At 44.5% G+C, this 23,930-nt stretch overlaps 1 protein-coding gene across 1 annotated transcript in view; it reads right to left on the bottom strand.

Annotated features, from left to right (window-relative positions):
• ACSS1 (acyl-CoA synthetase short chain family member 1) overlaps positions 1 to 22,252 on the bottom strand; it is a 1,294,163-nt gene extending 1,271,911 nt beyond the window's left edge. The window contains exon 1 of the mRNA XM_078649067.1: positions 21,650 to 22,252. Within this exon, the coding sequence (XP_078505193.1) occupies positions 21,650 to 22,025 (376 nt within the window). The 5' untranslated portion in view covers positions 22,026 to 22,252. The remainder of the gene's footprint in view (positions 1 to 21,649) is intronic.
• Between the last annotated feature and the right edge of the window lie 1,678 nt (positions 22,253 to 23,930).

Genomic DNA, 23,930 nt, shown 5'->3' on the forward strand with positions numbered 1-23,930 from the left:
TGCGCCAGCATCTTTTAGACAGCAAGCTGACCGATCCCATTGAGCTTGCTAAGGAGGCGGACCGCTGGACCAGTACCAGGGTCCACAGAGGAATTGTGGGTACCACAGCCAAAGGTGGGCAGGGTCCCCAGCAGAAGAGTGGGGGGGACAAGGGTAACCAAAAGGAGTTCTCACAAGGGACCCAAAATAGTTCCCAGGGAAAGGAATCCCAACCCCCCAAACCTAAACAGCCATGGCCCTCTAAGGGCAGGCGGGACAATAGAGACAGAAGGGATAACCAAGGCCCCCCTACCTGCTATCACTGCAATGAGGTGGGCCACATTGCTCCAAAATGTCCCAAGAAGAAGCCCGCACCCACTGGTGCTCCAGCCCTAGGGTTAGCAAGTGTAGCTTTGGGCGGGGATTTCATTTCTAGTGGGGAGGTGGGCTTAGCAGTTATGTCCCTAGTCTCTCTAGGAGACCGAGAGAAGGTCCAGGAACCCTTACTGCCCTCTAACACTAAGAAGTATGGGCAGAAGGTGACCATCAATGGGAGGGAGATTGAGGCTCTGAGAGACACAGGAGCCAGCGTGACATCCGTGAGGTGTCAGTGGGTGTCTGAAGAGCAAATCATCCCTGATGTACTCCGCCCTGTAGTGGCAGCTGACAGCTCAGTGCGCCTCTGCAAGCTGGCGCGTGTTCCCTTTGAATTGGGGGGGGGGGGTCTCTGGTATTTTGTAAGTAGTTGTCAGTGATGCCTTGCCTGTAGACTGTCTGTTAGGTAACGACCTGGAGAGTTCTCCATGGAAGGATGTAGAACACAGAACTCACTTGGAGATGTTGGGTCTGCCTCCGTGGATCTGTGTGACCACGCGTGCTATGGCAGCCACTAAGGGTAACTCAGCAGAACTGGAGCCTGAAACAGTGGCCCAGAGACCTGCCAGGAGAGGAAAAGGCAGGGGGTGCGGGAAACCGGCCCCAGCAGTTCCCACGGTCCAGGAAGGAGCAGAACCTGAGGGGGATGCCCTGGAACCTACAGGAGAACAGGTGGCCGAACTTGGAGACCTACCTGAACTGACCCATTGGCAGCAGGAAGGTGGTCCCTCCAGGGAGGAATTCTGCCAGGCGTAGAAAGAATGCCCTTCCCTCATTGGTCTGCGGCAATAGGCTGTAGATCAGGCAGCAGGTGGAGCTTCCAGAGATCACTTTATCATCTGGGAAGATGACTTATTGTATAGTGAGCCTAAGTTTGCTGAGCCCGGTGCAGCCCGTGTGCTGGTGGTACCCGAGCGCTTCAGAAACTTCCTAATGGGTCTGGCTCAAGACGTGCCTCTTGCAGGACATCTGGGGCAAGACAAGACCCTGAACCGGACTGTCACCCACTTCCACTGGCCCCAGATGAGAAAGCACGTTGGTTCCTTTTGCAGATTTTGCCAAACCTGTCAAGCCAGTCGCAAGACTGGAATGATGTTGAAGGTACCCCTCCAACCCTTCCCAGTGGTGAGCACCCCTTTCGAGCGGGTTGGCATAGACATAGTAGGGCCCCTGGACCCCAAGACAGCCTTAGGCAACAGGTTCATCCTGGTCTTGGTGGACCATGCCACCCGGTACCCGGAAGCAGTCCCTCTCAGGACAATCACAGCACCCGTGGTGGGCCGTACATTGATGGGGATCTTTTCCCGTGAAGGGTTCCCCAGAGAGGTGGTCTCCGACCGGGGTAACAACTTCATCTCTAAGTACATGAAGTCGCTGTGGGAGGAGTGTGGGGTAACTTATAAGTTCACCACTCCTTACCACCCCCAAGGAAATGGGTTGGTTGAAAGGTTCAACCGGACCCTAAAAAGGTATGATTATGGGCCTTGCGGAGTCCATGAGACGGAAGTGGGACGTCTTGTTACCATGCCTGTTGTTTGCCTACAGGGAGGTGCCTCAGAAGTCCTTAGGGTTCAGTCCCTTTGAACTCCTGTATGGCCACCCTGTTAGAGGACCTCTCTCACTGGTGAAGGAGGGTTGGGAAAAGTCCAGTGGGAAAAACCCCCAGGATGTGTTCAGCTATGTGCTGGCCATCCGCAACCAGACACAACGCTTCAGGAAGCTCGCTCAGGCGAACCTGGAAGCAAGCCAGGAAGAAATGAAAAGATGGTACGACCAGAATACCACTCTGGTCGAATTTCAACCTGGGCAGAAAGTGTGGGTGATGGCGCCAGTGGAGCCTTGTGCGCTCCAAGACAAGTGGACTGGGCCATATGAGGTGGTGGAAAGGAAGAGTGAGGTAACCTACCTGGTTAACCTGAGGACTCCTAGGCAGCCCCTGAGAGTCTTGCATGTGAACCGCCTCAAACCACACTTTGAGAGGTCTGAAGTGACAATGCTCATGGCTACAGATGCAGGAATGGAAGAGGATAGTGATCCTCTCCCTGACCTCCTGGCAGTTAAGGAGCAAGATGGGTCAGTGGATGGTGTGGTCCTCTCGCCCACCCTGACCCCAGAACAGCAGAGTGACTGTCGCCAAGTGTTGGGTCAGTTCTCCTCCCTGTTCTCCCTGACCCCAGGAGTCACCAACTGGTGCGTCCATGATGTGGACACTGGATACAGTCTGCCTGTGAAACAAAAATTTTACAGGGTAGCTGACAAGGTCAGGGCCAGCATCAAGGAAGAGGTTTCCAAGATGTTAGCGCTAGGGGTGATTGAGCCCTCCAGCAGCCCCTGGGCTAGCCCAGTGGTCTTGGTGCCCAAGAAAGCGGCTACGCCCGGTGGCCCTCCAGAACTCCGGTTTTGCGCGGACTACCGTGGGCTCAATGCGGTCACTAAGACTGACGCACACCCTATCCCCAGAGCTGATGAGCTCGTGGATCGGTTGGGAGCTGCCCAGTACCTCAGTACATTTGATTTGACTTCTGGGTACTGGCAAATTGCCTTAACTGATGGGGGCAAAGAGAGGTCAGCATTTTCAACGCCAGAGGGGCACTTCCAGTTCCGAGTCATGCCCTTTGGGTTGAAGAATGCCCCTGCCACATTCCAGAGACTGGTTAACCAGGTACTGACCGGGCTGGAGGAATTCAGCGCCGCATACCTGGATGACATTACTGTGTTCAGCTCCACGTGGAAGGAACACTTGCAACACCTCTGAGAAGTGTTAAAGGCTCTGCAAAGGGCAGGCCTCACTATCAAGGCCAGCAAGTGCCAAATAGGGCAGGGATCTGTGGTGTATTTGGGACACCAGGTAGGTAGCGGTCAGGTGGCGCCCCTACAGGCAAAAGATTGATACCATTCTGGCTTGGGAGCCCCCGAAGACCCAGACAGAGGTGAGAGCCTTTTTAAGACTCACCGGGTAATACAGACGGTTTGTCAAGGGATATGGCACCATTGTCGCCCCCTTGAAAGAACTCACTTCCAAGAAGTTGGCCAAAAGAGTTGACTGGACTGACGCCTGCCAGACTGCTTTTGATGCCCTGAAAACTGCAATGTGCACAGCACCGGTGCTCAAGGCACCTGACTTTTCCAGTGAGTTCATAGTACATACAGACGCTTCAGAGCATGGTGTGGGAGCAGTACTCTCACAAGTCACTGAGGGGAATGGAGACCAGCCGGTAGCTTTCATTAGTAGGAGGCTACTCCCCAGGGAACAGAGGTGGAGTGCGATTGAAAGGGAGGCTTTTGCTGTGGTCTGGGCTCTGAAGAAGCTGAGGCCCTACCTGTTTGGGACTCACTTCCGTGTTCAGACCGACCAAAGGCCCCTCAGATGGTTAATGCAAATGAGGGGTGAGAACCCAAAACTGTTGAGGTGGTCCATCTCCCTACAGGGAATGGACTTTACGGTGGAACACCGTCCTGGCACAGAGCACGCCAACGCTGATGGTCTGTCCAGGTTTTTCCGCCTTAGTGAAGAGAACTCCCAAGAGGGTGGGTAGTTCTCCCCACTTTCAGCTGGAGGGGACACGTGTTAGACCTGGCATCTTTGGCGTGGTTTCCCCCTATCTTTTTGCCTCTACCACCTGTATTTTTGATGCTGTGCTGGATTTAGTTTTTGCTGGTTTAGATGCTTTGGACACTCTGCCACTGCTGATCAGTGCCAGAGTGTAAGTGCTCCCTATGTAAAGTGTTATTGTGATTGGATATACATGTTTGGCATATTTGTATCACCATGAAGTCCCTAGTAAAGTGCACTGGGTGTGCCAGGGCTGGTGATGACAAATGCTACTAGTGGGCCTGCAGCACTGATTGTGCCACCCACAGGAGTAGCTCTAAAATGGTGTCTCAGGCCTGCCAAACCGTGCCTATGGGCAGTTTAGAAACTGCCATGTCCTCCTGGTCAGTGTCCCCACTGACCAGGCCTACCCCTTCCCTTTTTGTGCACATCAGTCACCCCTATGGAAGGCCCAAGGTACCCCCCTGGGCAGGGTGCAGTGTATGTAAAAGGAAGAGTGTGTACTAGTGCAGGTGACATGCTCTGATAGTGAAGGGCAGCCATTTTCGTGTTCACTATTGTAAGGCTATCTTGCTCCATAGATTAACATGGGGGATGCTGGCTACAGTGGTTAACAGCATTTCTTCCCATAGGAACAAGATAGGACATAAGTATCTAGTATCCCTGAACTCAGAATTTAATAACACATCTTTTAGGAAAGGTTGTTTTTAAATCCTGTGTTTTGAGAACAGCACTTTTAGAAAGTTGCTGTTCTCTTGTCTGACCCTTCTGTGTGCCTTGGCCTGTTTGTGTATGGACTGTCTGGTTTGAGAGTGACAGGGGGCTGGGGATTCCCCAGGAGGCTGGCTGAGTCAGCCCTAGGCTGAATGACTGCATTTGCAACTGGAGTGGTGGGAGGAGTTAGCACCTGGGCCTGAATAGGGCTGTGCCTGCCTTCCACAATGCTGGCTCCACCTCCTGCTGGGCGGCTGACAACCCTGACCCTCACTCTGAAAGAAAAGAAGAAGCCAGCAAAACAAAGTACTCAGGAAACACCCAGAACTGGTTCAGACCGGGCTCAGGGCCCACATGCATAAAGAGAACAAAGACTTTTAGGGGTATAAGTACAGGACCCCTGACAACAGAAAATTAGATCATCCTGGAATCAAGAAGGAACCTCTGCCAAGGAGAAAGCTGAAACTGAAGAAGGAAGACTGTCCTTCTGTTGCTCTGCTGGACTGACCTGCTGTTGCTTTGCTGCCAAGGAGAGGGGAAGGACTTTGCTAGTGTGCTGTGTCCCCTGTCTTGAAGGAATCTCCAAGGGCCTGAGAAGAGCTGACTCCCTGTTCTGAAGTCCCAGGAACAAAAGGACTTCACCCCCAGCTTCCCTGAACTCTGCTGAGAGAGTTCTGTCCTTCCTAGAGTGCTTGATCCAGTTGTGGGGCCTCTGGAAGTTGTACCTGAGCTGGGAAGCTTGAAATTAAGCTTGAGAGACTTTTGCAATCGAAAAGTGTTGCATCGCTCGCTTACGAGCGCATCCCCGACAGTGCGAGAAGGTTCCCACCTCTACGAAGGTCGAGATCGTCGCAGCGCCTGACGCCGCTGCCAGAGCCGTCGCATCCTTCGTTCGCGGGACGCACCAGACCGGTGCGGGAAAGTCGAACATCGCTGCGAGTGTCGTCGCAGAGCCTGTCGTCGCTGGGTAAGTTCGCCGCACCGCTTGCTTGCGGACCGCATCACGGTGCTGCGAGCATCGTCGCAGAATCATCGCATCGAGGAGCTGCGAGAGAGAGGATCACCGCTGGACCGCACATCTTCGCCCCGGAGATCGTCGCAGCCCCTACGAGATCGTCGCATCGTGCCTTTTGCGAGAACAGACTTCCTATGGAACCTACGCACCGGAATCCATACAAGTGGCCTTCCTCCCCATACAGACCGGATTCGTCGCAACACCCCCGCTGCTGCAGCGGGGTTGTCGCATTGCCTCCCCAGGGTCTCAGGAGCAACGCATCGCTTGTTTTCCACCGCACCAGCTTCTGCTTTTGGAACTTTGTTGCAACTAAAAGGTAATGTGAGTAAACGTGACGCAACTGTGAACTTTTCACGCATCTGTGGTTTATTCTATCGCAACTTAAAGAACTTTATCGCAAACCTTAAGAACTCTTTTGAAACCATATTCTTGAACTGTGTATGTTGGATTTTTGTCGTTTTGGTCTTGTGTAGTTTAGATTAAATACCTTTATTTTTCTAAACTGTTGTGGAGTCAGTTTGTGGTGTTTTCACTGTGTTACTGTGAGTGTTGGTATAAATACTTTACGCATAGCCTCTGGTTAGCCTAGACTGCTCGTGCCAAGCTACCTAGAGGGTGAGCAGGAGTTATCTCAGAGGGTTATCTCCTTGCCCTGACTAGAATCAAGGGTCCCTATTTGGACAGTGGTACCTACCTCTGCCAACTAGAGACCCCCATTTCTAACAATATGTATATAAATACATTTTAAGAGGGGTATTTTAAGTGCCCAGAGGTCCTCCTTTCCTGTCACAGCCTATTCAGGTGTAAGTGCGAGGCAGGGTCCAGCTCCTCCCACCTATTCTGTCCAGGATGGCCCTTCAGGATTAGAAGGTCCATCTTTCACTCCTAAGCTCCTGTTGTGTGTTGCTGTCTAGAGGGAATGAACAAGGTCCAGCTCTCATCAATCCCAGACCTGTATTCCGAGACAGGCAGCAGGCACAAACATGGCTAATGTAAAAAAATGACAACTTTCTAAAGTGGCATTTTCAGTCCTACAACTTAAAACCCAACTTCACCATAAGTAGTCATTTTAAATTGAGAGTGCAGAGACACCACTCTTGAAAAGTCTAGCTTTTTACAATTGGGAATTACACTTAAAAGATGTACTAAGGTAATACCAATGTTATCCCACAGGAGAGATAGGCCTTGCATTGACGAAAAACGAATTTGGGAGCTTTTGACTGCCAGGGCATGTAAAGCTTAAAAGGGAAAAAAAATCTGCCTTTTAAATACATTGCACCCTGCCCTCTGGGTGACCCAGGGCCTACCTTAGGGGTGGCTTTTATGAATAAGAAGAAAAAGTTGCCAGGTCGAAATGGCAGTGTAACTGAACTGCACATACAGGCTCTGCAATGGCAGGCTTGAGCCATGGTTAAAGGGCTATTTTATTGGGTGGCACAAGCAGTGCTGAATGCCAACAAGTAGCATTTAATTTACAGGCCCTGGGCACATATAGTGTACTGTACTAGGGACTTGTACTTAAATTAAACATGCCAATTGGGAACGAGCCAATCTTACCATGTTTAGAGGAGAGAGCACCTGCACTTTAGCAATGGTTAGCAGTGGTAAAGTGCTCAGAGTAATAAGGCCAGCAAAAACTGTTATATCCTGTGTCTCCTAGTTTCTTGCTGCTCAGCCTGTTTGAGTGTAATGCAATAGAATGTTCATGAGTGCATGGTTTGGATGAGCGGTCAATTGGAATGAGTGGGGCTGAGCAGCAGGATGCTGTTCCCGGTGGGGCTGTACCATCTTACCTGTAACTGAATAAATCTACATAATCTACACTACTGGCTACCTGACTGATTACTTATAAGGACCTTACTTCATTTACAAAAGAACCTTGCATGAAGAATCAAGAAATTAAACAAGAAGCCTAAAATCAAGCCTGAGCAATGCCTTGGATGTTCCACCGGTGTCTTCCACAACAGACAGCCTACACCTTGAAAGTTTTGGGCCCTGAACATGGTGTGGCATGAAACCTGCCAGCCTACAGAATTGAAGATTAGATGTTTGACCTGTGTGGCTTGAAACCTGCCAGCCTACACACAGCGTATTGAATTAAACGTATGGGTGTTTGATCTTGCTCCTTTAAAAACAGACAGTCTACAGATATTTGTTTGCTGAGCTTTTGTGCATTTAATTTTGGTGGATGAAAGTCGGAGAAGCCGGCAGTCATCAAATATATGGAAACCAACCAGCAAGATTGTATTGGGAAGTTTAGGGCATTTCATTTTGGTAGCTTGAAGTCACATAAGCCAGCAGTCATCAAATAATCCAAAGAACCGGCACGCTCAAAGAACCATTTGTATTTGGTACATTGTTTCAAGTTTAAACTGTGAGTAATCTGCGGTGTGTCAGCAGGAAGGAAATTTATTCTGTGGAATATGACTGCATGCAGACACTCAGGGATCAACGGAAAAGACTCATCTGAGTGCTGAGATGTGCATGTTGTTCCAATATTGAGGTGAAGATTAAGGTGAAGTTACTTTGGTGCTGTTTGGGATGGGCCTGGTGTCCTGTCGCTTTCCTGACTTTTGTACAGTTTTTTTTTTCACCGCCTGCCACATCCATTTTTGTCTTTTCAATTCAAATTCATGCTTAAGCCTGTGTATTTTGTCTGATTACTCCTACTGCAGTTATTATGCGCCATGTTAAATTGTTTGTTGTCTGTAGTATTGCTTATTAGCCTTTGTTAGAGAGAGTGTTGCATTGAGCTATCCTATGCAGTGTGGTCTATATTGTGCATATTGTGTTGCAAGTGGAATTTATTAATGTATTGTGTGTGTTGGGTTAGGTCTCATGAATGGACTGTGTGGCATGTGGGTTAGAATGGATCTCCTATGTGTGAGGATGGATGGGTGTGAAACATACCCAGTGTTATGATTTTCTTTTAGCAAAGATGTTGTGTTGGATGACATTTTGAGTGAGCTATGAGTTCCTTTTAAGTTTAAAAGTCTTTGGTTGAAAGATACCATAGCGTGCTGTAGTGGTTCTGCAGTGCGTTTAGTTGTGAGGTGTGGAGGTTGCATCCTGCCAGGAACATGTGCATTCCTTTGAATAGGGAGATATGGTGTGCGGTAGTGGTTCTGCAGTGCGTACGGTAGTGGTTCTGCAGTGCGTACAGTTGTGCGGTATGGAGGTTGCATCCTTCCAGGAATATGTGGGGTTCCTTTGCATAGCGAGATGGGGTGTGCTCTAGTGGTTCTGCACTGCAAACAGATGTGGGGTGTGGAGGTTGCATCCTGACAGGAACATGTGCGTTCCTTGCCTAGCACAATGTGGTGTGCTGTAGTGGTCTTGCAGTGCGTACAGTTGTGGGTGTGGAGGTTGCACCCTGTCCTGATTTATATATATATATATATCTCAGTAAGTCAGTCGAGAATTCTTTAAGTCGGCCAATATGACCATAAAAGCACAGGCAACAAAATACACCGCAAATAATACATATAAATTTCAAGGATAAAGTGCATGTGCAATATCAAAGAATTCCATTTAAAAAGTATAAAATGCAATAAATACATTAAAATAAACATTAGCAACATTTGAGGTTTAAAAAAGATGGGGTTGATACCAATATAAGGTCACAGAAAGAGGATGGAGTGATCAGATTAAGCAGAGCCTGATTTTAAAATAGCTCGGTGCGCACACCACATGGAGAATAGGTATCGGGAGACAGAATACACAATGAGCATACTAGTCTCATATTTTAAAATCCTATAGGCTTCCACGCAATGGTTTGTTCCAAGATTTCTACATATCTGTACTAGCCATTGGCATCTGGCCTTCGTGTATGCCGGGCAAAAAACCAGTACATGTTGAGCTGTCTCCGAGATAGGGTTGCCCAGCTTGCAACCACGAGTTGAAGTGCCCCCCCTGGTATTTGTCAAGGTGCGAATCGGCAATGCTCCGTGCCTGAATTGTAGGTACAACTTTTTTACAAGGGGGGGCTGAATGACATCGACCCTCTTCTCCCTATTTATTAACAGCTTAGTGGAAATCCTGACTGCTGGGAGGGATATAGATGCCCCTAGGTTAGCGAACCTCAAGGTCCCTGCCTTGATGTTCGCTGATGATACCCTCTTACTATCCAAGTCCCCTATGGGAATACAGAGGGCACTAGATAATTTCCATTTATTTTGTAGAAGCAGGGGTTTAGAGATAAACACACAAAAAACTAAATATATGGTTTTTAACATAAGAAATATCACACGACCAAACCCTCAGCTAGACGGGAAACTACTAGAGAAAGTGACCTTTTTTTAAAACTTAGGGTTAACACTCACTGAGAAGATGGAGTGGAGCGCACAAATAAAGAAGGCCAGCCTTGAGCTGGCACAGACAACGGGGGGGGCCAAAACGCTCAGGAAGTGTACCCATAAAACGGTTGGGCCAGTGATGGAAATCTACAAAGCTCAAATAAGGGGTGAAGCCATGTATGGGGCAGAAATATGGGGCCATGGGCCAACTGTCCCCCTATCTAAGAATGGAAATGATTTTCTTAAGCAACACCTAGAACTTCCGATAATTACTCCATTTACGCCACTTCGAATGGATCTTGGGGTTGGTCCAATTGCTGAGAAAGCTACCCTTAGACTTCTCCTACATTGGCGATGCCTATGGAGTACCCCAGAATTAGAAGCTTTTAGAGCCGAGTTAAAGGAAGTGCTGAGCCTAAAATGAGCTAGCAAAATCCCATGGCTGGCGTATACTAAAAACTCCTTAGAAGGTATGGGAATGGGTGACCTTTGGGCTAACGCTGAAGGAAGCAGTATGTTAATATCCAGGAAGACCCGGTCACAGATCTTTAGGGATTACAAAATGAATCAGTTAAAGAGGAATCCCGCAACTGGTATAATGACTGCATCCTTTTTAGAGATTAAAGAGCAATATAGCATAGAAAAAAAATATATATATATATGGTGTCTCTCGCGGGGAACAGTATGTAATCCTGATGTGTGATCTATCTTTGCGATGATCTTCCTTTACAAATTTAAGGAATATAAGGATGTGTGCATTGTGATGTAATATTATGTCATCTTTCTTTACAATTCTAGGAATGTAGTGATTTATGCAACGTAATCTTAAGTGATCTTACCTTCAGGCGCGCATTCTCCATGCGCAACGAGTTGGTCACCAGCAGTCCGGAAACCAAAAAAGGAAAAAACTGGTTGTCCCCGAAATATGGTTTCTTTAAATGCAGCAATGTAACTAACTAGCCTGCACACCTACCTAGTTTCAACCAATTCTTCCAAATGTAAATAAAAGTTACGTATGTGTGGGAGCTATCCCAGTGATGAATTGTGCCCACAATCCCTTGTACAACAGCTCTGTAAGGACCTGGTTTACCCAGGTCTGACTGGGAGCTCAACCTAAGTCCATTCAAGGTTTCACAATTGTATTATCAAATTCGTACGTCACTTGTCCCAATTTAAACATAATATGCTGTGCAAAGGTTATAGTTCAAAATATTCGTTTTTTACTGAGCATAATAAACCACGTTCATGAAGTTTAAACAAATCTAGAAATTGTACATTCAAAATCAATAAGCTTTTGCTTAATACATTGTTATTTCACATATGTATATGTCATCCTTTGCGTTTTTCAAAAAATACATGAATAAATAATACACATCAAAACATATCCCAATGCATTTCGGGTCACTAATGGACCCTTCTTCAGGGGTTGATCCTTTCCAATCGGTATTGATCCTTGATATTCAATTAATGTTCTATTTGTAAGCACTTCAATGCTATATTTCAGACACTGTGAAAATAATAATCACCATAATGGGAATGTAAGTATTTAGGTGTAAAAAATAACTGATATTAAGCCACAGCTGCACTGAATCATATATTGTTAAAAAACCTAATGAAATAATAAAGTAATGAAATAATATAACAATATTGTAAAGGTTCTATGGAGCTAACAGGTCATGATGAGAATGTAAGTGTAAACTACTTTAAAGGGTTAACCGTGACTGCACTGAGGTACCGAAGTGTTAGAAAAAACCTGCTGCCAAATGTGAATTTTCGCCCCCTCCAACGTAAAGTAAAACGTACCGTTCACCAGACACCAAGTGGTAGAGAAACTGCGAACCAAGTGCAACTCGTATACACCTATATAAAGAATGCCGGCTTACCCAACAAGCAGAAACAATAGTAGGTAATCTCAAGGATTCAACGAAAACGTCCGGTTCTGAAAATTGCATGTATACATGTGTCAATCATCCTATGTAATAAAGAACGGAACGTCTCAAGTGCGCAATCTATGTATGCTGGCTTACCAAAAGACGAGTGTTGTGAGTCAAAATTCAATTCTTCCCGCAGGCTGCGGTGCATCAGAAACAAAGTGGCCAGAACTTCCTGTAATGTAAAGAGGCGAGTGCATAAGTTACCCGCCTTAGTTTAGCCCGTGTGATAAGAAATCCCGAAAAGCGGAAAGCGCTTGAACGGTTCCTACCTCCGTTATCACGGCGTGCTCTAACCCTCGACCTCGAAACTTCTTCCGGTAACAACATCCGGTCCAACGCAACCTCCATTATATAGTATTACGCCCTGTCCTTGGGCTAATTACCAGTTCTCTATTCATATAGTCTTAAAGGGCTCGATACTGATTCGAGGCTGAAACGCTAGCGGGGAAGTGTTAAAGGGAATGGCTACCTTTAATATGTGTCTTTAAATGAACCCGGCGATTTTCGGATGCAGCAGTTTTATGAAGAAAACTCGGCGCTCAGTCTGAGCCGTAAACAATGTCAAGAGGTGCTAATTCTGCTAAATCCCATGGTGAAAATTAAAAAGTGTGCACTCATGGCATTTTAAAATGAGGGAACATTGAGGAAAATGCTAAACAATAAAATATGCCACTTAAGTGAACACAATAAAGATTGTTGTGGTGCTCTTAACCATGAAATTAAAAAGTATACACTCATAGCATTTTTGAAAAGAAGGAACATCGAGGAAAATGCTAAACAATAAAGTATACAACTTAAGTTGACGCAATCAAAATTGTTGTCGTGCTCTTAACCATAATGTGCAAATAACACATATGAGGTCCCAGTGCCTTCGTATAAACAATAACATAAACAGTTGTCAATGAAATATAAGCGGTCTAAGCTATTAAGGACATATTTACCAGTGTCCGCGAGGCTACTGGATCATATTATAACAGTACATGTTGAATTAACTTAGTATATGCGGTCTCTCTCATAATTCATCCCAATATGACAAGACAATCGGGCATACGTTACCACAAGAACAGTATAAACATTAAAGAACATATTTACATTGTATACAGTACATGTATGGATCTAATCATGTCATGAGGCCTCATGTTAGCATTATAACGGTGCTTATCACTTCAAGTCATTTACATGAGGCCACATTCATAATGAATCTGTTCATAAAAAACACAACATCTCATATTGATCATTAAGCCCCCCCGGTGTGAGGGTGCCTAATTTCCTAATCCAAAAAGTTTCTCTACGAGACAAAGCCACATTATGATCTATTCCTGAGTGTTTTTCTACCACTTCTAATACTGTGTATCTCAATTGTGGTATGGTGTGTGATGCACTGATCCAATGTGTCGCTAAGCTGGAAGTAGTGGATTTATTGCGTATTGTGCTTTTATGCTCTATAATTCGAGTCTTAATTTTTCTAGATGTGCGACCCACATATGTGAGTCCACATGGACACTGTATGGCATAAATGACTCCTGAGGAGTTGCAATCAGCATTGAATTTCAAGACAATGTCTTTACCAGTTTGTGGATGTGAAAAGGTCTTGCTCACTATTGTGTTATTACACTGTCCACAATTGTAACACTTTCTCATCCCTTTGAAAGTGACCGTCTGGTTTCTTTGAGGTTTTTTGAGTATTTCCCTTATGTTCTTAGCACGGGTGTGTGCTATAATTGGAAAGTTTTTGAATATGTGGATGAAATCAGGTTCATTCGCGATCATTTCCCACCGCTTTTTCAATATTTGTCTGATCCTGTGGGATTGGGTGGAGTGTTTCATGACGAAAACTATGCGTTCATTTGGTGACTTTTCAGTTTTTTTCAACAAATTCTCACGATCGATTTGTCGTACTCGTTGTTCCGCGTCTTCTAGTACCTTTTTAGGGTAGCCTCTATCGGTGTACCTCTTTAGTTGCTCTTTGATTGAACATTCACATTCACCTGCATCCGATGAAATTCTTTTAATGCGCATCAGTTGTGATGTGGGCAAATGGTTCTTCAAGTTTCTTGGATGTGCACTGGTGTAGTGCAACGCATTGTTAACATCCGTGGCTTTTCGGTAAACGGTGGTTGAAATTCCTTGTGAAGTTTTTTGTATTTCTATATCCAAGAAATGTATCCTTAGATCTTGAATATCATAAGTGAATTTAATTCGTGGGTTGCATTCGTTGAGTTCTTGAATTCTTTCAACTAGTTCCTGTTTGGTACCCCGCCAGAGGACCAAAATGTCATCAATGTACCTTAAAAAAAGTATCAAATTGTTCATCCATCTATGGTCTGTGAGTATATGCTGTTGTTCGAAATGTGCCATGAACGTGTTAGCATAAGATGGCGCTCCTGAAAAGCCCATTGATGTACCTGTTTTCTGCAGAAAGTAGTGCGATTTCCAATTGAAATAACTATGAAATAGTGAAAAGTGTAACAATTCAAGTAAAAACACGCACAATTGTTGATCTAAATCTGATTGTAACAGTCTCCATTCTATGGCTTCCAAACCTTCCATGTGGGCGATTGACGTATAAAGTGCCACCACGTCTATGGTGCACAGTATTGTCCTGTCGTCAATAAGATCATTTACTTCTGATAATTTAATTAAACAATCTGTGGTGTCTTTCAAATATGTTCCCCATGATTGTACTAAAGGCTGTAAATAGAAATCAACATAACGTCCAACTGGTTCATGTATGGATCCGCATCCAGCTACAATGGGTCGAAATGGTGGGTCCTCTAAACTCTTATGAATTTTTGGGAGCATGTATATATGTGGCACTTGCGGTTCAGTGGTTTTCAAGTATCTAGCCGTGTTGGTGTTAATAGTGCCGGCGTTTTCTGCTTTAATGATGATCTCGTCTAGAAATGCACTGAATTCCTGAGTAGGGTCCTTTTCAAGTTGAATGTACGTGGATGTGTCATGCACATGCTCCTCTACCTTTTGATCATAAAAAGTAGTGTCCATAATAACAAGCGCTCCTCCCTTGTCCGCTGGTTGAAAAGTAATGGACGTGTCCTGTCTCAAATTGTTCAAAATACGTTTTTCTCTTTTGGAGAGATTAGAATTCTTGGGTGTTTCATACTTAATAGATTCTAAATCCTTTTTTACAAGAGTTTCAAAATTATCCAAAATTTTGTGCGAGATAGGGGACATGAATTTGCTTTTAGGCTTGAATATTTCCCTGGGTTGCTGTGACCCGTTTGATGTTGTGGTGGAAAAAAACCACTTGAGTCTCAATTTTCGTAAGAATTTGAAAAGGGCTATTTCCGTTTCCAAACCATTTGATACATAGGTGGGAACAAATGAGGTCCCTTTGTTTAAAATGTTCAGTTGCTCTATCGACAGTTGTCGGCTCGAAATGTTCACCACTAGGTTACCTTTTTCGTGACTACTCTCTGTGGTCTTCCTCCTTCTGGAACTTTTTTTACTACTTTGTCCCCTCCTGATCCGTTTGGTCTTACTTCTGTTGGTAGGTCGGGTGGGTGGGTTGCTGATTGTCCTTCCGCTAAAAAAGAAGGTTTCACGCCTCTAGATGACCCAGATGCTGTTGGTTCTTGAGACTCTGTGCTCACAACAGGAGCCGGTGCCCTTTGTAAAGATAAGTCTTCGTCCTGTACTATGCTTTCCTCTGATGATGTTTGTTTGGGAATCGGTCTACTTGTGAATCTTCTTTGTGCGTAGGCTTCCGCCCACGTGTAGACTTCGTCTAATTTATAATCGATCGTATCCCTACGAAACTTTCGTATTTTACGATCATGCACCTCTTTCGCATGGGTATCCAGTCTTCGATTGATGTCCTCCAAGATTTTAGTCCAATCCTCTGTTGGTATGATTCTAGTTAGTTCCTGTTGCAAAATGTAAATATCTTCCTTTAACTCATTCAAAATCTGCGACAACTCTTCTATTATCAAGAGGATAAGATCAAGTGAACACTTATTGAGGATTGCCTGCCATTTAATCATAAACGCCTTATTAAATTTGAACAGCATGGGTTTGAGTGCAATTCGAAGACCTCTCGGTATCCTCTTAACCTTGTGATATTCAATAAGTGTTGTCGCATGCAGCCGTTGATTAATTTCTTTACGCATAACATATTCTAGTTGCTTCAACATCTGTGCTGTAGTGCCTTTAGAAGTGCTGAAAGTGCGAACCTGTTCTATTAATGAATAAATAGATGCTGCCTCTTCTGTACCATATGCTTTAATTTCTGCCTGATTCAATGTAAGGTTTGAAATTTCTTTAAAAGACGCCATTTCACGTTGATTATGTGGGTGCTGGTCTAGTGTATGGGCCGTGTGAAACTGCAATGTAACCAACTAGCCTGCACACCTACCTAGTTTCAACCAATTCTTCCAAATGTAAATAAAAGTTACGTATGTGTGGGAGCTATCCCAGTGATGAATTGTGCCCACAATCCCTTGTACAACAGCTCTGTAAGGACCTGGTTTACCCAGGTCTGACTGGGAGCTCAACCTAAGTCCATTCAAGGTTTCACAATTGTATTATCAAATTCGTACGTCACTTGTCCCAATTTAAACATAATATGCTGTGCAAAGGTTATAGTTCAAAATATTCGTTTTTTACTGAGCATAATAAACCACGTTCATGAAGTTTAAACAAATCTAGAAATTGTACATTCAAAATCAATAAGCTTTTGCTTAATACATTGTTATTTCACATATGTATTTGTCATCCTTTGCGTTTTTCAAAAAATACATGAATAAATAATACACATCAAAACATATCCCAATGCATTTCGGGTCACTAATGGACCCTTCTTCAGGGGTTGATCCTTTCCAATCGGTATTGATCCTTGATATTCAATTAATGTTCTATTTGTAAGCACTTCAATGCTATATTTCAGACACTGTGAAAATAATAATCACCATAATGGGAATGTAAGTATTTAGGTGTAAAAAATAACTGATATTAAGCCACAGCTGCACTGAATCATATATTGTTAAAAAACCTAATGAAATAATAAAGTAATGAAATAATATAACAATATTGTAAAGGTTCTATGGAGCTAACAGGTCATGATGAGAATGTAAGTGTAAACTACTTTAAAGGGTTAACCGTGACTGCACTGAGGTACCGAAGTGTTAGAAAAAACCTGCTGCCAAATGTGAATTTTCGCCCCCTCCAACGTAAAGTAAAACGTACCGTTCACCAGACACCAAGTGGTAGAGAAACTGCGAACCAAGTGCAACTCGTATACACCTATATAAAGAATGCCGGCTTACCCAACAAGCAGAAACAATAGTAGGTAATCTCAAGGATTCAACGAAAACGTCCGGTTCTGAAAATTGCATGTATGTAAATGCAGTTCATGCAGGGCATGCACATTTGGGGTAAACACTACATCTTATACCACCCCATTTGACAACACCCCAGTCCCCCTCAGGGCTCATTTTACATGTCGCACAGAAAATGCAGTATATGTACTGCAATGCTCTTGCAATCTAATGTATGTGGGAAGTTCGAAACACCCAGCCCACGTCCGTATTTTGCAACACATAAGAGCAATTGTCAACACGGATATAACATACCCCGTGGCTAGACATTTTGCGACCACTCACAACAAGGATTTAACCAATCTCCAATACTTTGTTATTGATGCAGTTGAGCAGGCCAAAAGGGGAGGTGACACAGACAGAAAACTCCGCCAACTCGAATCTAAATATATTATGAAACTCAACAGTAAGACCCCTGGAGGTCTCAACATGGGGGAAGATCTCCGCAATTTTCTCTAAATTCAGCCATCAGGACCATATGGACTCCAGGCTTGGGGACCATATCCAACTATGCGTTGATATGTTACAGCCTACCAGAATCCACTATCTGAAAATGTATTCCCGGCCTTTGGAGGGCATTTTGAGAACCTTATGTAACCTATGCATGACCCACGATACACATTTTTTGTATGTGAGCCTTTTAATCTTAATGAAGTTTCATTCATAAAACACTATATGCACTTGTACATCTTGTCATAACACATGACAAGAAATATCCTCTTTTTCGCAAGCCTCCAATATAATCACGCTCTCCACTACAGATATTAATAAACTCACACACAATGAGTATAGCACACTAACTCTTCAGTTACGAGAACCTTTGTGTCTGGCATGTTTTCACTTTACGGGCCTATCCAGCATTTGAGCATTATTGAATCATGTTACCATCAACAATGAGCCTCAGTTCAGATGGCCATACGGAAATCAGATTATTATTGTGGTTTTGTATATATTGGCATGTTCCATTCCGTTTGAAGACCATTTTTGTATATATTGTACGCTTGGAACTTTATTTATTGGGTGCTTAGGATACTTGACCGTATTTGTACATATCAAATGTTTATATTTGTATAGATGAAATTTACACGTTTGCACTTTAAAAGGTATAACAAGCATTTTGCCGTGATATTCACAAGTTATACTTGGCTATGTTCGCATAGCATGAGATGGTACCATAGCGTATTTGCACATCAAGAACTCGAGAGAGTACATATTTAAGGATTTAATGGATTTAGCCGAGCCTAATATGCCTTTGGAATTTACTCCATATTATTTTTCCCTTTTAATATAATCATGATTTTCCTAAATGTTCTGGTCAGTTTAACAAACAACTCGTGGAATATAGTGTTGTAATATACATATATTTTTTTTATGAAATATATACATTTTAGTACATTTCTAAATATTTTCACGCTTTGGAGGGCACATGGGTGATGATATACAGTCACCATGACAATATTGGGATCAGATATTTTACACCGTTTCAAAATGGCGGGTTAGTTTCCCATAACTTGTTTAGTCTTGAATGTCATGAGTCCTTCAACTATGTCGTTTACTGAAACGGATGTTTGGCGCGAAAATTCTCGGAATCAAGTGTATTTAAATTGGTGGAGTATTTAAGTAAAATTGTCAGTGAGCAAGGGCACAGCCGGTGCCCGAAACGCGTTTGACAGGCTTTGCACCCTGTATGCATTAATAAAAGAAATTCACCTTTGAACCAAGTCTGGCTGTGGTGTCATTTGGTGTCCCCGTTCGTGTCCGCACCGGAAGTGCACTGAGGGACAGGTTGGAGTTTATATATATATATATATATATATATATATATATATATATATATATATATATATAGTGTCTCTCGCGGGGAACTGTATGTAATCCTGATGTGTGATCTATCTTTGCGATGATCTTCCTTTACAAATTTAAGGAATATAAGGATGTGTGCATTGTGATGTAATATTATGTCATCTTTCTTTACAATTCTAGGAATGTAGTGATTTAGGCAACGTAATCTTAAGTGATCTTATCTTACAATTTTAGTATTGTAATTATTCTCGCAATGTGATTTACATGATTTTATTTTTATGAGGGATCCTTCTTACAATCTAAAGAGTGGAATAATTTATGTAATGTAATGTGATATTTTCTTGTGATTTAGTATTGGTTTCTTACATGTACAGGAGGTGTGAATGTGTATTTCCTTCAGTTTCCTTGCTGTCATTTTATTGTTTCCTGAAGGAAGGAGATGTGTCATATCCTGTGTCTCTTAGTTTCTTGCTGCTCAGCCTGTGTGTGATGCAATAGAATGTTCATGAGTGCATGGTTTGGATGAGTGGTCAGTTGGAATGAGTGGGGCTGAACAGCAGAATGCTCTTCGGTGGGGCTATACCATCTTACCTGTAACTGAATAAACCTACATAATCTACACTACTGGCTACCGGACTGATTACTTATAAGGACCCTACTTCATTTACAAAAAAAAGCGAAGTCAGAAAAAGGGGAGGTGTGAGGCAAAAAGTTTGGGGGTTACTCTGCAGAGAAGGCTATTTCTAGCACTATCCTTAAACATGAGAGCTGGTGGTCCCAACCTGCAACCATTTACTCAAATGAAGCACTGTTTTCACCCAGTGTTATCTTTAGGATTTTGAGGGGCCACAGAAAGGCATATGTCAACTGTTTTTCTGTGACCCAGTTTCTGAAAGTACATTTAGCAGGCATGGGGTGGGCTTGAATCAGCAGAAAATGGGTAATCATATATACACAAAGTTGTTCCAAATAGGTGCCCCCAAAATATGTCTTGCCCAGGGCCCCAAAAATCCTTACGTTGACACTGAGCTCTATTGTGAAGAAGTGTAATGAAAAGCAAGCGCAGCTGGTGTGTTACAAGAGGAATCTGATGAGGTGTGATGGGGGAAATGTAAAACTTTAGTGAGCGGTGTAGGGAAAATGAATGTTGTAGTGCAAAGCGATCTGATGAAGTATAGTGCATTCGTAGGATGCTGTGAAGCTCTGCTGTGAAACCGCATGGGCGAGGAATGGTATGGTTTATTGTGGTTCTGTGGAGTTGCTGGAATGTGTGATGAGGCATGAAGGCCCTGTATGGACATCAGTTTCACCTTGGCTTTGTTATAGTAGGGTGGGGTAAATATAATGAGCCAGTGGTATGGGGCAGTTTTATGTGGAGGGGTGTGACGAGTGTACTGACTCCTTTGTACTGAATTGGTAGTATGGTGCCTTGTAGTATTGTGTGTGTTTTGGATATATTCGAGGGTTTACTGGAATGAGCTGTGTGGGGTTACGGTGAGCCCAGGTTGCACTTTTACGCGAGTCTCTGGGACGATATGTATGTTTCACATTAACTGGCAAAATACAGGCCGCAAACGAGCTCTGCCAGAGATCCAATGCGCTCATACAAGCATATAAATCAAGTTGTGTGTTCCTGCCAGAGGAAGAGAGCTATGTAAAGGCTGTGTCCTCAGATGACCTGTTCCATTGACGGAAATGCACCACTCACATTCGGAGCTCACGTGACTGGCTTTTCGTTTCACTTAGATTACACCGCTCTAAAGATTCTCTCCGTGGCAGATCGCCCGACTCTTCACCGCTGTTTTACTTATGCGGCTGATTCATTGCCTTAGTCCTGCGGGACAGGCCTATTCCCAAGGGACGCCTGTTGCTGAACGCAGAAGTTTGCAAGACGAGTCGGGTTGCCACGTTACAGCCTGGAGAGAAATAATGTTTCTGTCACAGTCTGAGGAGGCTGACGTAGTGGGGCAACGCCCTTCTTTGGAAGTTGCCTGCCAATCAGACGCCGGTTTTGAGCCCGTCCCACTGCCTCGCCTGCTGCTCAGTATGCAAATAGAGTCATGTGTGAAGAAGCAGATATTCCGAAATTTAGGCGAAAGCGGACCTACAGATACCGCATAGATGCTGATTTAAAGAACAGTCAGCGAGTCCCAGACAAACGTTTCAGAGCAGAAAACCCTCTTTTCAAACCTTATATTAAAAAAAGTTTAACTTGAACGGCATAAAACACGTGCCCCTTTTCCTCGTGCTCTTTCTCTGCTACCTTGATCTCAGCGTCTGCTATTTATCTAGTGTGACTGCACCTGCAACCCAACATTTAATCTCCTCCATTCCCACTACCTCCCAAGGCGCAACCCGAGGCAGTCAGAAAGTTTCAAATATTTACATTAAATTTCCTTTTCTGCATTATAAACTTTATTGTGGATTTTCAAACCTACATCTTGAAACTTCAAAAAAGACAGTGCACTCTGTAAAAGATTTGAAGAGAGGTTCTGAAACACGTATCAGGTGAGGATAATTTACTCAGAACCGACTCATCGCTTCGTGCATTTGCAAAATGTATATGCGCATGAATAATGTGAATTTGCCCAAGGTTTTACGTGAACACAGGCCGAACTAAGATTCTGTTGATATTGTGTCAGACTTACCAGACACGTTCAGCTGGCCTCCTAGGAACCAGCTGATCCTCCCCTTGCCAAAGTCACAGTCTCGGACGGTTTCATAGGGTTTCATCCACAGTAACCTCTCCCTGGCCAGCACATCCCAGAAGGCCACGGGGTCCCTGACTGAGACGTCCAGCAGCTCCCTGAAGGTGTCCACCCGGGGCAGAGCAGCCGACTCCGGCATGAATGAGTGAACGTCCCAAGTCCCGCCATGGCCACTGCTGCACCGTGCCTGTCCGGGCTGACGCAGCCAAGCAGCGCGTGCTCCTGCATCAGCCCTTCTCCCGGAGACCGCGAGGCGCCCCAGAAGGTGCGCGTGCAACGCGTGCAGAAACTTCCCGCCACAGAGCTTCGCGGTCATGTTGTCTGCTATGAGGTAAATTTAGGTTGCCAAACCTTCCCCTTTCCAATGACGGGTCTGGGAGGAAGACCAGGTGAAGCAAGGAGACGGGGCCAGCCGCGGTGCAGGCAGCAAGATGAGCTCGGCGCAGCGGAGTCGGTTCCCCAAGACCTGCCTGCGCAGAGCGATGGAGTGCGATACACGCCTGCCTGTGCTGCTGCTGCAGCTCCTCCTCACTTCGAATGCAGGAAGTGAGCGCTTTCCTTATGTGTTAAGTTAAGTTAATGATAGGCTGCAGAGTTGGGATCTCGTGGCCTGATTGTTGTTATGGTTCTCAGCCTCTCTCACTCTGCTGTTTCTGTGCTGCTTTTTTTTTTTATTAATAGCCATGAGGCAATTCCCACCTTGCACTTGGATTCGACCTTGCATTCTGACGCCCAAACCCGTAAGTGGACACCCATCGAAAAAGTCTGTTTTCTATAGTCTCCTACTGGAGAACTCATTTTTGCAATTCAATGCTGCTTGGAGTAGCCCTGACTGTTTTTTGCACCTCAAGCGTCACTTTCCTTTCGTAATTTCAAAATTATTTTTCACATTGTGTGCAGAATAACGCGAGCAAAGGAAGCCCTGCAGAAATGTAGTACCGAGCCAGAAAGTAATGTGTTCAAGAAATGTTATAAAGTAGCTTTGCCATTTACCCTACAAAACACTTGCCATGGACTGAGGTTTGCAATTATGTATTACGTTTTTGCTTGTATGACAAAGCCAGTTCGGGATCCCAGTGAAATTAGAATGTTACTGGGCATCAGTTCTGTTGGTGGGGTTGGCTTGGGGGAGTTTAACGTTTGTGTCCTCTGGCATCCGTGTTATAGCCCCTCTCAGTGGGATGCAAAGACCCTTTTTTAGCATTTAACCCTTCAGACTAATGAGGCAGAGCAGGTCAAGTCTAACTCATTGGATACGCTGCTGGCTATAACCTATAACAACACACACAAATCAATGCCAGCCAGTATTTATACTTTACAAAAAAACACTCCAATGCAGACATATTTAAATACTGTACACAAGACATTCAAATATGATAAAAAGCACAAAAAGACGACATTTGGCCAATCAATACAAAAAAAACAATGCACAAGACCTCCTAAGTGCCTCATAAGAATTACCACAGTGCATTTCTCTTGATCCAAGGGTTTGTCGGCAGGGATAAATAACACCAAAAACATTCCTAATATAGTAGTTTGTGAGATTCCTTGAAACAAATAATCTGCATTCAAACATTAACATAGGATATTCTTATGAAACAAATAAAGTGCCAACTTTAAAGGTTCATTGTGGCAGGCCGAAATAGCAGTTTAAAAATGCACTTCAGGCGGGAGTGGCAGGCCTTAGACAAGTTTTTAAAAGGCTACTTCAGTGGGTGGTACAATGAGGGCTGTGCAGCCGCCATTGAGACAGCTGAGAAGGGGGAGAGATCTGCGTTTGTGAAGTGCCGCTGGACTTCATTCCGAGTGAGCCACCTGGGTCCTCATGCGCTCAAAGGCGTGACGCAGCCGCGCAGCCCATGTAGCCACCAACGAGTCAGCTGAGAAGGGGGAGAGAGCCGCGTTTGTGAAGCGCCACTGGACTTCATTACCCGTGAGCCACCTGGGTCCTCACGCACTCAAAGGTGCGACGCAGCCCCGCGGCTCGTGTAGCTGGCTACACAAAGCCTACTTATTAAGGACCAAAATCTCTGTTCTACCTTTGGAGTACTTTTATAGACACATTCTACCTCCTAGTGATGAGGCAAGAAGAGCCTTAACACCATCGGTGCTCATGATGAGCTCAGCACGTCATGTGGCATGGTGGCCCTGTGCTCATGACGAGCTGGGCTCGTCATGACCCGCGCGGTGCTCACATGCGGGGATAATTCCCCTGCTGTGC

The sequence above is a fragment of the Lissotriton helveticus genome, chromosome 6 (assembly GCF_964261635.1).
Source record: "Lissotriton helveticus chromosome 6, aLisHel1.1, whole genome shotgun sequence".
NCBI lineage: Eukaryota > Metazoa > Chordata > Amphibia > Caudata > Salamandridae > Lissotriton > Lissotriton helveticus.